Source organism: Dermacentor variabilis, chromosome 4, assembly GCF_050947875.1.
Source record: "Dermacentor variabilis isolate Ectoservices chromosome 4, ASM5094787v1, whole genome shotgun sequence".
NCBI lineage: Eukaryota > Metazoa > Arthropoda > Arachnida > Ixodida > Ixodidae > Dermacentor > Dermacentor variabilis.
In genome coordinates, this window is record NC_134571.1 from 97639564 (window position 1) to 97654686 (window position 15123).

Consider the following 15123-nt stretch of genomic DNA (forward strand, 5'->3'; position numbering starts at 1 on the left):
AGCGCCGGGGAAATGTACGTCTATCGGCTGAAGCAGCCAGAAACGAGCTACAGCAGCGAAGAAACAAGCCGTGCCCATAGCCGCTGCTGACGTATGGAGCGCGTGAGCGTATACGTGTGTGTGAGTGCGCACGACGAAAAAAAAATGGAGAGGTGATGAGGCGTTCCCGAGCGTGTAAGATTTCAACCGACGAGAGAAATATATGGCAGTGGGCGTGAACCGGCGGCGTTGCGAACGAGAGAAGAGCGGTTAGGGCGGAGAGGAAAGGAGGCCTTCGCGCCAGGCCCGACCGACCGGCTGGCGTTTCGTGTATACCATATACACGGCGGCGGGTAATTAAAAGCGCGCAACGTTTAAGGCATGCCGCCGATTAGCAACTCTTGGGGGTGGAGAAGAAAGAAAAGAAAAGAAAAAAAAAGAAAAGAGAAATAGAGACGCCTGCATACATATACTATATAGTATATCGCCTGTATAGACACGCCAGTTCGTTACAACTTGCGCCTTTCCCGCGGCACTCACTCCGGCGCGCGGTTTTGAAAGTGCCCCGAGCGCTCGTCTTTATTACCGTTCATCTGAGCTTTCGGTGCACGGTGCTGTTCGTAGTGAGCACAAACTTGCATACATGGTGATCTGGGGTGCGCGAAGGTATGCGGAGGGCTCTATAAATAACGACGAGGGCGGATTGGATAAGAAGGGAACGTGTGGAGAACCTGGAGCTCCCGCGCGCGCGCGCGCGGGAGCACCTCTTTGCACGTAGAAGTAGCTCGGGCGGTGCAAATCAGTGCGACTTTATTTACGACTTCGGCGAGGAGTGTAACAGATAACCGAGAGTCGAATGGTAATGGGCGTCGCTTTCCGAGCGAGGAGGAGGGTTGGGTAAACAGGGAATGAGGAGATCCCACGGGCGGCGAAATTTTCCGGGCTCCAGGTTAACGCATTAATGCTTATTGGTGCGGGCTAAATCACGGCGAATCCCTTTCTCGTTTCGTTCCGACGCGGGCCTCTGATGGCTCTATCGGAGCGTGCTATGGTTTGCATGCATTATGTGCCGTGCGGGCTGCACGTCGCTTGTTTTCGTTGTTGTTGCCGCCGAGTCCCGAGAGCGAGCCAGCTAACGGGCGTGTTTCGACGCAGCGAACGGATAGCGTATGCGCAGTCCCTATAGCCGCCAATAAAAGACCGCGCACGCACGAACACGCATCGATCGATGGTCGGACGCCGTCGACGCGTGCGCGAGTGTCTGTGCGTGCGGGCGTACGCAAGTGGAGGTTTATCATAATGTTAAACGGTGGCAACGAGCCATAGACTCGTGTAATCGTACGCGGCCTGTAAGTGCCGCGCTAGCGCGATGCCGCTTCGAAACGGTGCCGGCACGGGAGCGCCCGATCGCCTGTGGCCTGCAGTGGGAGTTGTTTTGTTCTCCGGTTTTAGCCTGTCAGCGCTGGAGTGTGCCGGTCCTTGATGCATCCGGCCTCTAGGTGGGAGCCACGGCGTTGGCCAAAAAGGTTCATCGCTTGGTGGGTTTCACGACATGTGCTTACCCGCGTTTAGGCCGAGATGCTGCGTGATGAAGCTTCTGAAGTCGAAGGTGACCCGCCGATATGGACGACGGACGGGCACTTATGAACAAAAGGTACTCTATGCCGCTGACGTGCAGGAAGTCTAGTACTTATGTAGCCCTCAAGTGTAGCATACTTCCGTATTGGCAGTCGAAAGGTGTGATATCGCGCACCGAGCTTGCCAACGCTGGAATAGATGTATATGTTGCCAAAAATCTAATGTTTGGGTTTTGATAGTTATATCAATGGGAAATTCTGTTTAGAGAGGCCGTTTCCTCCTTCATTATGAACTTTACCCATCCTTGATAATCACGGACAAGCTGACCTCATTGTGCCCCCCTCTCGATGCAGCGTTACGCGCCACCACTTTTAGGTGAGACGACAACAATAGACCCAAATATATGCGAGAAATAAAAGAAGAAAGAAACAACCGAGCAAAATAAGCAAACAAAAAAACGGCAACAAACTTAGTGTGCCTCGCCATACAGGCACACACACGCCCACACCAGCGGGCTTCCCCCCAGGACGCTTCTTACTGCAGAGAAGACCGCTGTGACGAATGTTTCTTTATGAATTTACGCAGGGCATGCAAGCATGAACTCCTTTTTCAAAGCATGACATTTCGCAAGTAAATATATATACATGAGTACAAAAAGTACGTGTTTTGTATTATTCAGCCAAATGTCACAAATACAGCCCGCATCGTTAGGTGTGACTCCTATGTTGGCACTACTGCCTTCCACGGCTGCGTAGACTTTAAAGGAAGTGCTCATTTCACGATGTTCCTGTACATATTAGTAGAGAGAACCACGAGGAAACGCGGCACACACAACGAGGGGCGAAGGACCAAAGTTATAGGCGAATGTCTTCGCCCCGTGAATCTCCGAAGCTTCGGCCCGCCTTGCGCTATCGAGAGCCGCGTGGAGGCGTGTGTATTCGGCAAGTGCGTGCGCACGCTTGCTGGTGCTCGGAGCTGCTACCCAGCTTGCTGCGTGCGACGCTATATAGTCGGAGCGGGAAGAGGCAATTAAGCGAAACGCGAGAACTAATAAATAGTCCTCCCGGAACACCGCGCCGCCGCAGCCGTCGATCTCTCAACGGCATCAGTGACGCCCCGCAATAAAGACGATAATGGCGATTCGCAGGATTCATCCCTGGTTCGCCGCTTGCCTTCTTTTCTTTCTTTCGCTTGCACTTAACCACTCTCTTGTAACCTTTACGGCCCTCGCCCGCACACACTGCATCCCTCGTGCTTACCCTCCTGCTCCAGAAAACTTTGTGAGCCATGCATGCAGAACTTCGCTGCCTTTTTCGGTCAGTTGCACCGTATGCGAACTGGATATACGCGAAAGCGAAGTGGGAGAAAATCACCCCGTGTGGTGTGCACGCAAGAGCTTCTGCAGGCACGCGAGCACGTGACCGAGGTGAGAAACAAAGCGCGCAGAAAGAACGAACGGAGGGGGGCAGAACTGTTGCAAAGGCGGTCGGCTTAGAGTGCCCCTCAAACAAATGCTAAGCTATGTTAGGTACCAGGAGCGTGAGGAAAAAAAATGCCAAGTAGCATGAAAAGCAAAAGTAGAAAACAACACGCAAAAATAACGAACTACGGCATAATAAGCGTGAACAAGAGCAGCCTGCTGAAGGAAGAAAGGAATAGTCTGTAAAGACCGCTGAGAACCGGGAGGGGGGTGGGGGTTGAAAGAGTGATGGCAAGTTGTCTTTCGACTCCTTAAAAACCACGCCCCGACTTTGTTTCCAGTTGTCGCGTTTTTAATTAAGCCTGCTCCCGCCGGAAAGGCGCATTAGCGAGAGGACAGACCGGGCGGAAGAGAAGGAGGGTTGATATGGGCCATGGGACGGGCTCTCTTCTCAGGGTCACGCACCCTGTCTCGATCGAAGTTCCCCTCTTCGTTGTTCGGGTGGCGAGCGCTGAATTGAGACATCCGAAAGGCGGGGAGACAAAGGAACGAGCTGACGCACAGGGCTTTGATGGCTGTCATGACCAAATAGCGTTTTTTTTTCATTTTCTTCTGACTTATTAATTTGTACAGGCTTCGAACACGAAAATACGGGAGGCATGGAAATCGCTTGTGTCCAGGTGATCGGAAACTTGTGCCAGTAATCACCGGTGTCTTATAGTAAACCATCGACTCCGCTGTGGGGTAACGTGTCCGCGACCGAAAAAGGGCAATTGACGCCACACTTTGACAGGTTTCGCATGACTCGATTCTTCCCAGAGCAGCGACCTTGGCACGTGTCACAGGCTCACGCGTCACCAACTCCTTGACGCTTTGGACAGGGGTTTATCGATTATGCTGTCAATTCCACACGATGTCGCGACCACTGGGTGATCTCCACCTTGAGAACTAAAGCATAACGCGATCTCCAAGATCTGGCTGCTCCGATGTCCCCATTTATACGCTCTTGACGGATAGACAGCACTGAAAACACCTTTATGCGTTGCGCCTACTATTTCTTTTTGCATCGGTTAATACACTCCTGGATAACATGCATTCCCAGTGATTACACTTAAGACCTTGCAAAACATTTTTGTCGGTTATTACTTTAATAATTCATCTTGCCAGCGCGATAGGGACGGGAAACAATGAGGATACGCAGACTCCACACAACGCTGGATGTTTGCGTACTATATAAGTATTATCAATAAGTATCGTCAAGAATACTTTCGTGATCGGCAGGAGACGCACTGACAGAGAACCAGTGGACCCGGCCTCAGCACTGGTGGCACAAAAGGCAGGCACGAAGAGGGGCACTGAGGCCCACGTGGCGGATTTCACGCAGCGGTATACAAGAGCCAATGTCTTTTGATAACACCTTCTTGCGCTGCCTCCCCGGTACCACCAACACCACCGGAGCGTAGACAGCGGTGATCATGGCATATAGAAACCAAATAGCATTTGCACTTCCCTCACTGAATCCTACCTTGCGTCTGATTGCCTCGATGCAGTTCTTCAGGCGTCTTAAAGCCTCGAGTTCTTCCTATTTATCTGTCATGGAAAAGCACACACCGACAATTAAAACAACGTTATGGAGGACATACAGTTGGCACCTACTTGGAGCACGAGGCTGCGAAGGATATCCACATGCATTACTTAGAAAGAAAATCTTGCTGTGAAGCATGAAGCTTCGGAACCTCGCACAACGTTCCAGCGGATGCCAACCTTCCCTTTTATGCAACTTCCTCCACCTTGGGGATTGAACAAATATCGTTCCTTGTAATGGTGTACTTATACTACAAGAGTGACGTCCTGGGCGTCCTATTTCTCTCTGGCCGTCTACAGCATAAGCTGGAACTAATGCTGCGTATGGAGCGAGAGGGTGACCATACCAGGTTGCGTTCAAGAAAGACGTAGCCAGGAGTCTTGCGAGACCACAACCTTGCATCTCATGTACGAATAGATCAAAATCAGCGCGCAAATCACACGTTCACATTGATAGAATACCTCGTCGGACCATAACCGCATTCACTAGATTTCGATCGTCAATGACAAGTCCTCACGGCAGCTTCCTGTACCCCTGTAGCGGTCCGCAGACAACAGTTTGAGAACTGCGCCCGTTATAGACAGCGAAAAATATCTTTAGAATAGCATGATTTGTTTTAAAATATACTTCTCAGTTTCTGCGCGGAGACAGCGTTTCAGGGTATGCGCAGGTCACGGCACACAGAAACCGCAGCAAACACGTTGTCAGAAGACGTCCAGAAGGCGTATACAGAAGACGCATAGTCGCGAAGCCAGGAACATGTAGGTGCCATATCAATGTGAAATATTGTGACCAGTCTCACATATCCCGGCAGACGCTCCCGTAACTGCAAACTCGACAAGTTTGTGTACATCCATGGTAGTAACAAAAACCGCGTCGCATAGGATGGCTAAAGAAACGAACGAAACGAAGGAACGAAAGGTAATCACCCGCTGAAAAGTAAGCGGCATTTGTGTTGTCAACTTCTTTCTTCATCCCACGTTTCTTTTTTTTTTTTTACGGTGCTTTCAAGGAAAGCATATGCGCCTGAATTTCCTCGGAGGCTTACAATTCGTCATTCGTGTTGTGTACGATAACCGTCGACAGAGCGCCAGATGCACGCGTTGCGGCGGCGTTAAGTGGTCCGGCTGGCGTGTACACGACATCGATGGCCCCCCCATTTAGGAACCGTTCGACACGTATAAAGCGACACACGAAGGAAATAAAGGATGAGAGGCAACGCCCCAGTCAGGTTTCGCATGGCGCATAAATAAGACCGGAAGGAAAAAAAAAATACGATGAAGATCGAACTACAGTATATAGTACGCACATCGCTATGCAGCTGCGGAACAAACGCCCTCTGGGCGTGATCATGCTCTTGTCCGGACAGAGTCGTCTCGACCAGATGAAGAAGCTGTAAAAATTCTAAAGGAGGGGTGGTGGGGGTTGGAGAGATGAGTACAAGAGTGAGGAAGCGGGCTATAAACAACTACATTAATAACAAGCCCGAGCGGTGAGGAGGAGGAGAGGGCGGCTTTAAGAAAGGACGAGGACGATAGATTAAGACGCGCCAAGAGTGATCGGAACACAAGACGGCGGGGCGACCCACTGGCTAGATATACCCTACACTGTCTCGGGCGTGCGTGCGAACGCGCGTGCACGCACTGTATATAAGCGTATACATGGATGGATGTGTGCGCGCTACAGCAACCCCTCTCCCCACCCTTCCCCCTTACGGATGGATGCTCTCTCGTTAATGCGTCGAGCCGCCGCCGCACGCATTCTCTGTGGCGCTGCTTGCCGCTGCTGTTGCGCCGTCGAGAAACAACGGAGCCGCCGTCGCGGCCGCCGCGAAAGTGGGCGGCTTTCGACGACGCCCCCGTGAAGCGACGGATGGCCTTATCGCGGATATTTATGGGCTTCTCCGGGGCATCTGTAACGCCGCCGCAGCGGACCGAGGGGTGTGGATCGAGAGAGCTCGGGGCAAGCGGCGCTTCGCCGCGGCAGGTTTCGGTTATGTAGTGTCGTTGAGGAGGAAGGCGATCGTGCGCGGCCAAGCCCCCTTTCCCCCGCACCACCTCCACGCCTGCCTGCTTACTTCCCTCTTGGTCCGCAAGCAGCAGTTCTTGAGGCAGCTTAGCGCTGCAGTGCCTTGCTTCCTCGTGAAGGCGACGTGGTCTTGCGCGCTCTGGTACTTTGGTCGCACTCCATCTTTCTTTTTTTGGGGGTTTTCTTCTTTGTCTTCTCAGCTTGAGGAACGGGCAGCGCTTGGAGTACGGTGAGATACGAGGGGCTATCGTTACGGGGCGCCTCGCGCGTCTATGTTCCTTGAGCGTTGCTCAGAGCGCGTAGTGCAGCTCTAGCGGAAACAGGGCGGAAGATGCAAAAAAAAAAAAAAAAAGAAACCAGGAAGACAAAACAAAGAAGGATGAGCGAAAGGGGTCGGCCATCTCTCTCTCTCGCTCTCTGACGCGTACTCGCGCGCGACCGAGCTTTTCCGCATGAATTATGGCGGAGGTGTTACCCGACTTTAATGTCTTCATCGAGCGCCCGGGTTATGTATAGCCGGGGCGTCTGAGAACTCCGAGATTATACACCGTCCGTGCACTGCGCCTCGCCGGCGAGCATACACGTCATTGTTGTTTTCAATCTCCCGCAACCATCGGTAAGTGTGTAGTGCATAAGAGCACAATTTACAGTGCATCATCTCCCCCCATCCCTCCCTGCGTTTTCTGTGTCATGAGCAAGAGATGGAACTATGCCTATGTTGCCTATGTTAGCTACATGGCCCCCTTTCTGTAGTCAGTTTTTATTAGGCACGCGGCTCACGCTCGTAACACTCTCCCCTCATTTTCGTCATCTGGAAACAACAGCAAGCTCGTTCCTCTCTCTCTCTCTCTCTCTCTCTCTCTCTCTCTCTCTCTCTCTCTCTCTCTCTCTCTCTCTCTCTCTCTCATTTTACGCCTCACTTCGGCTGCCCTTGTTTCTCTGTGACGTCTTCACTACTTTTTTACCTCTTCTGCCACCCTTACACGTTTATTAATATTTTAGTGCCTCGTATAGCTCTACGCCTTCCTCCCGGTGTATCCGCACCCTCCTGTGTTGTGCGCCGCTGCCGGCCGGTGTCGGGCGCAGGCACGCCATCTATCGCGAGAGACGCGAGCTGCCACACCCACCGCGGAATAGAGTTACATCGCCCGGCAGATGCGGCGCACGCGGAGATCATGCCCGCTGCGCACGATGACCATCATCGCCATCATCGTCTTTAGCGGCGCGGCGGGCGAGCTGGGAACAAGGTGGGAGGGTGCGTGCACCGCTCAAGAGAAGGCGGGCGGCCGAGGCGTAATAAAATGCTCCCCCACCCGACTCCCGTGCTTGGTGGCGGTGTGAGCCTTACAGCTCACTTCCAATGCAACGGACGGCATGCATAGTGCGTGGCCTTGCCTTGAACTTCCGTGCGTGGTGGCGGCGGTGTGGTTGCCTTGTGGGAGTCGTGCGCGAGCTCTCGTTTCGCGCGCTTCGCGGCGAGGTATAGCGTCCGCCACCACCTTGCGGGCGTCTTTGCGTGCTGCTTGTGTAGAGCGTTTGCTGGCGAACTCGCGGCTGTAGAGTGAGAGAGAGCAGGCATTTTACGCGCCCGCCCAGTGATCGCATGCGGGAGGAGCAGATGGTGGCCGAAGCGGATGCGCGAGCTCCGTGAGGTCTGTTTCGGAGAGAGTACAAGAGGGCATGAATATTGCGGCGGCGAAGGAACCTAATGAAAAGGTGGCGATGCAAAGTGATTGGGCTGCAATTAGGCGTAAAGACCGCAAAGCGTCTAAACAAGTTAGGCAGAGAATTCGACGGTACATGCGAAAGTTGTCAGACTGACAGATTCGTCAGGCTGTGCTGGACAAATTTGTCGAGGATACCAAAAAGGCACTTTTCCCAACAAGAAGGGGTGGTTAGTTTACTGGCAGAATATAGGTACACTCTAATAAAGTATGGCCGGGTCTCACGAAACTATTTGTGAGCGACATTGGCTTTTAGGAGGACCCGCCGCCCACTCAAGGCGGCCAAGCAGATAAGGGAACCATTTGATAGCGCCACACGCTATGAAGCAACAACTCTCATGCGTGCCAGCTGTCATGTTATGGGTTGAGGAGGACTGGTGCATTGAAAGACAAATACGGCGATCGGTGAACGAAAAACAAACAAACAAAGAAAAAAAATAACACGGCAACGTAATGGACGTGATAGTGACAGTGCAAAGCCATTAAATCCATTTTCCCAGTGTATCAAGCCTTTCATCGCGACAATATTAGTAGAAGTGAGGGATTCTCATGCCATCGACAGCAATGACGCATCGAAGATTCTACTGGCAGCCAATTGCATTGCGAGTACGAATTCTACCGGGGCATCTCCGCTGCACTGGACCACATTCGTGTAGCTGCGCGCGCCCGTGTATACACCATATACGTACAACACAATGAGAATTCTGACGAACCGCGTCACACGTGGTCATAAAACGCAGCTCTGATTATAGGCGATGTTATAGAAGATTCAGTTCGTGGGCACCGCCATCTCGGGCCCTGTTACGCGAACAATATTTCAATTTTCTGCGCAGTGAAATCAAATCGGCATGATCGAGAAACCCCGGACGCCTCTGTAAACCAACTTCACGCATACAAACCGACCGCAGTACTGTGTATGTTGTTACATACAGAACATGACAGCGCTGACAGCCCGAGATGACGGCACTCCAGCGCTGCCTGTCAAGTAGCCTAATGCACGGCGCTCGCGCGGAAGGCAGCTCACCTGGGAGTCCTTGAGGCCCAGTTTCTCGGCGAGCTTCTTGCGGTCCGGCTTGCTGATGTACTTCTGTATTTGGAAGCGTTTCTCGAGCCCTTGCCTCTGCGCGTCCGAGAAGACGGCCCGCCGCATCATTCCGCGCCTGGGTTTGCCCCTGGCCGTTGCAGCCCACGGGAAGGTGGCCGGCAACGGGAAGCCATGGTGCAGGGGGCCGCCGGCTCCGGTGCCCGGAGGACCACCGGGACCTCCCGCTCCTCCTTGCAGAGGACTCCGGCCGGGGCCGAGACCGAACTGCTCGCCGCCGCTCAGGCCAGCGGGTCCGAGACCTGCGCGATGAAAAAAGAAAAGGAAAAAGAACAATGCAGCAATTGATTTCAATCCCGACACCGACAAATCACAAGCGCTCACCCTCAAGGCTGCGGAAAACAGTTGACGTAGCGCAAATCTGGGCTGGTAAGAAAGGGTCTTTCGTTGTCGGGAATTTATTTTCAAGAACGTTCTTTAGAGAACAGCTGGCTTAGCGATTTGTTGAAGCTGTAAGGCACTACTCGTTGAACAAGGAGAGCATATAGGGCCAGTTCAGACAGGCGCGGCTTCCGCCTTTCTCGATGTTTAGCCGTTAGTCAGCACATGCGTCGTAAATTACTTGCGTTGACTGAAGAACATGCGCAACATCCCCCCCCCCCCCCTGCCGTCTTGCGTTGGGAATCTGGGATAATTAAGTGTAAATGACGTGTACGGCGCCCGTAATGACGCATCGGTGACGTTGCTCACCTCTAATGCTGGTTATCCGGTATAGGGGATAAATTATTCTGGCGCGAACCATGTACTTTGGCGAGGTTAACTCAGTAAACGATCGTGGTTTTAAAAAAAGGCTTTTGCTCAAGTTTGCGAAAAACTTAGTCGTTGAAATTTATTAGAGCTGACCCGGTAGTTCAGAAGAACGTAAAACCTACACACTCCATTTCTTAAAGATACGTCGAAAGAACCAGGGGCCGAATTCACGACGCTTCTCGTTCATGAGAGCTGTTATTTGCCATTGGCTACAGACACATTCGCTAATATATGTGAAACATTACGATTGGCTGGGACCTGCTCTTACAAATAGTTCTAGCGTAAAAACGTTTCTGTGACTGCGGGCTCTGGGGCTGAATTCACCAAGCTTTCTGTTCGTAAGTGGTGCTCTTCGCCATTGACCGTTTGCCTACGGTATTAATGTGTCCAGCATCATGACTGGCTGGAATTTTGTCTCACGAACAATACTTGCACAAGAGCTTTTTCTGAATACGGGCCCTGGCTTTTTATTTTTTTTGTGAGCGCGACGGGAGGGACGAGTTTATTTCCGAAGGGATATCATAGCGAGCGTGTGGTTAAATTTTGCGGTGTTATACTTGGAAGACATTCGGCTATATAAGGCTGAAAGATCAATAATGAAGGATGTGCACTCGGTGGATCGAGATGTGATACAACCTTTTGCAGCATGCACTAGACAAGGACGGAGACAGGGGAACACACACACGGACACGAGACGGTATAGCGTTTCTCTGTCTCCGTCCTTGTCAGATGAAGCGGACGAAGCCCGATCACGAGCCGACGCCATCCACGTCACAGCATCACTCCCGTTTCCCGCCGCCTCTCACAATCCCCCTGACACCCACAGAAGCTCCGGATAGCGAGGCCGAAATAAATGTTTCTCTGTCGCTACCTTTATCCATATTTATATATATATATATATATATATATATATATATATATATATATATATATATATGCAGCAATTATATCTGAAGCTGCAGTAGACTTCCTTCCTTCCTTCCGCCCTTCAGAGATTAAAGACTTGCCCTCTACATCGCTGTAAACCTGATAGACAGGATACCCCTCTCGTTTAGGAGTATTTTGGGACCACGGTAACTCGCTCCAGAGGCGCTGGAGGCCGCAAGAGTCCTTCTGCTGTTTACGAAGCCAACCGGACTGAGCAACCGTCTGTACCATGGTGATGATATTTACGATACGTCGGTCACTATACAGTGTACACTGACTCATGACTTTCTCTTATTCTTTTCCACCGCTTTCGCTTTCTCAACTGCATACAGATAGCCAACCGAGTTCACTTATAGTTCTACGCCTTTCATTCATCTTTCTCTCTCTCTGTCTCGGTGTCAACAGCGAACCAACTCACCCCAATTAAGCTGCTTCAAGTGATGTTGGAAACTGTTTCGCGCGCCACCGACCAAGCATGTTGTAGCAAGAGTTGCGAGTTTGAGACGGTGTATATAGCGAGCCACTCAGTTCGTCGCGGTTGTCTCGGCGCTTCAGCGCTTCAACTCGAGCGAGGCCGTTAGTTTGAAACGTGCTGCTCGTCACTCGCAAGTGTCCTCGAGCAGCGAACGACATAGCTGCACGAGCACGCGCTTTCATGACGTCAGCGCACGTCATATACATGTGCTGCGTCATCTCGGCGAACGCAACTAAGTGCACTCATCCCTGCAACAACGACCGCGGTGTCAAGGCACGCATCAGAAGTCCCCTTGCTGCCTCGGATAGCTCGGATGCACGCCTTAAAAGGGGCAAATGGTGTAGCAAGGCCGCCTGCTCGCAACTGGTAATGCTTGGGCAACTTGAAATGCTTTAGCTGCGGATTATGCTTAAGGCGATGGGCGCAAATGACTCCGTGTTCCAACGCTGTTGTAGCCATTCTGCAACTACGAACACGTTCGAGGACAAACCGCGCACAAGCGATCAGTGGATACGTTTATACTAACCAGAAGCGGCGAAGCGCAACTATTCAACACCGCATCCACTAGTCACTTTAGGAGCCGTCGATCCTAAGATTACGCGACTGGAACCCTCGTCGTATCACCCCCACTGTCCCTCATATGTGGTTCCCTCAGACTTTCTTTCTTTTTTTGTTTGCGAGAGGCTATGCTCAAACTCGTGTTACTAGGCAACATTTTATAACAACTTTAAAGACAAAGAACGTTTCAGCTCGCTTGTGTCGCATATCGGTGTCGTATCAAATGTCACAACTCTGCATAAAAACTTGATTAAAGACAGTACATGTCAAGTGTATGTAAAACGCTTATGAACCCTATATGAAAGTCCGTAAGTTATAGGTCACGAGCAATGTGATACATCTTATACTATTCCGCCTCTTTCTAAAATTGCAAGTTACAGGCCCTGCGTTTGGTTGCGAAATGATTATTAGCTGAAAGGATTCATTTTTCCCCGTCGTGGTGGCGTTGTGGCTTTGTTGTTGCGCTTCTGAGCCTGAGAGCGCGGGAGCGAATACCGACCGCGATGGTCGCCTTTTGATGGGGGCGAAGTGCAAAAGCACCCGTGTACCATACATTTGGTGTGCCTTAAAGAATGCCAGGGGGTCAAATTTACACCGGAGTGCCCATCACTGTAAAAATGTTTAAACCCTTAAGGGTGTTTTCTTGTCGCACTGGTAACACCCTTACCGTTAGGGCCTTAGAAAAATTTATAGAGGACGACAACGGCGCTCTAACTAGACAAGCGATGACAAAAGACGAAGTTCAAAACTTATGTACTCATTCCGACAGGACAGTTTCATATATCTCCCTGTGAAATACTCTTGTCGGATATTTCTGTGCGCCCAAGGCTGTCAGAATGATTACATAGTTTTGAACTTCGTCTTTTGTCGTCGCATGTCTACTTAAGCTATGTTCAGACTGCGGTCGTAACTTTAGCAAAGCGCGCATCTGTTGTAAAGCCCGTATCGCGCATTATACTAGGATTAAGGTCGATAACAATGCCGGTCGCGGCCATTGTAAGTTGGGGCGCTATAACGTAAAACTATTCCAAACTTTTCTATTCCAATTCTGATATCAGCCCTTCACGATTGGTCAAAAACTTTTTTTCGACCACCCCCACTTCACCTGTCGGTCACGCGACGTCACGAAAAGCGCGATACCTCCCCATCTCATATATGATGTGTACACAGTGATTATGCATTATTTGACAGAAAAAAGAAAAACAGTTATTTCTGATTCGACCCCTTTTCGCCATTAGCCCTCGGCTATTGGTAAAAAGTTTTCGGGCTGCACCCACTTCACCTGCCTGTCGCGCGACGTCACAAAACCGCAAGAACTCACCGCGTCAAAGTGACGTGTACGCGATAAAGATACATTAATATGCCGAACAAAACTGAATTTTCAACGGAATAGCCGCAGGCTGCCCCGTTCCGAAAGGAATCAAAGATGGCTGCCGCCGATCGCTCAGACGCTGGCTACTCGCACCTGGCGGAGGGCATGGGTGTATTTGCGTAGAATAGAACTTCTTGCGTGGCCGTGTAACGTTTTCTAGCACTTTCGGCACGTTTACCCCCTCATTCTGCCAACTCTTCTTTGCAGGGGGTCCGTTTTAGCGTCATTCCTGAGCTTCCGTTGCATGCCGCCGCGATTTTCGACCAGCCACCGCAAGCTAAATAAGGCAAAGCCGACCAATCGTTGACGCCGGCACCACCCTCTTCATCCGGTTATCGACTTTCAGTGCAGTGGCTCGGCCCCATCGAAACCCTCTCCACATGAGCGTTCTCCTCGCTTCTTTTCAGCCAATTAGATACGACAAGCCACTCAGTGCAGGCAATGTTATTCGTTTTTCAAGCAAACAAAATTGACCTCCTATGAACGAGGAGAGCGTTTGATTGGTCTGTTCAGACAACCCTGCGGGTGACCGCCCGCTGCTTGCGTTGGTGGTTACGCAAATTTGACGTCAGGAGATTGGAATAGAAACATATTGGAATAGTTTTACGTTATAGGGCCCTTGGATACGCTACGCTTCTTAAGGCTGGCCAATCAAAGCGTGAGCTGACGAGTTGCGTCTCAGTGGATTTCAACATGGCGGGACTATCAAAAATTTCTTAGCGAAGGCACCACATAAATACGGGCGCCGTTGCAGCTCCAACAACGCACACACGCATACGAAGTTATGGCTGTTGCTTCAACTGGGGATGCCGGAAGTTGTGTCACGAGAAATTTGAAACCGAAACTGCAGCGTTTGTTGGCCACGTCGTAACGGTCATGTCTGTATGAAACGTAAAAGTAGCGGACCTTCCAACAAATACGCTTGCGTGCGTAATGACTGTTGCACTCGTAACGCTTCATACGACTGTAGTCTGAACAATTCAGTTGCGCTTTTAGCATTTGGGCTTGCGTTTCTTGCGAAATATCTGCACATTACGTACGCAGTCTAAGCGTACCTTAAGAGCTCCGTTGTCGTCCTCTGTAAATTTTTGTAAGGCCCTAACGGTAAGGGTGTTACCAGTGCGACAAGAAAACACCCTTGAGGGTGTAAACATCTTTACAGTGCACTATGCTGTGCATCATAATCATATAGTGGTTTTGGCAAGCAAAATAGTATAATTGAATTTCAATTCCAAAGGTATTTATTCATTTATTTAATTCTTTATTTATTTATTTTATTTATCTATACTGTCAGTATAAATTGGAACCGTAACAGGAAGGGCATCTTCGTAGAACAGTCAGTGCGTACAGGAAATGTGCCAAATGTAAAAGAAAAATGAAATAAAATAAATAAAATGTACACAACATAAAACTTGGTTAAGCCACATAGGTATAAGGTGAACAGCTTGCGTTAATGAAGGGCAAGAACAGTCAGGAAACCACGAATACAAATGATTTCAGAACAATAAAATAAATACTTTACAAAAATGCCTTCATCTATCAAAATCCTTCATCAATATTGCGTAGGTTCATGCGACATCTACTTGTTATCAACTTTTCCCAATCTATAACAAATAAATCTATCA

The 15123-nt window shown here is 50.4% G+C and overlaps 1 protein-coding gene across 1 annotated transcript in view; it reads right to left on the reverse strand.

The window, feature by feature from the left end:
* Positions 1–15123, reverse strand: part of Dbx (homeobox protein Dbx) — an 85003-nt gene that overhangs the window by 20961 nt on the left and 48919 nt on the right. The window contains exon 4 of the mRNA XM_075689917.1: positions 9339–9658. Within this exon, the coding sequence (XP_075546032.1) occupies positions 9339–9658 (320 nt within the window). The remainder of the gene's footprint in view (positions 1–9338; positions 9659–15123) is intronic.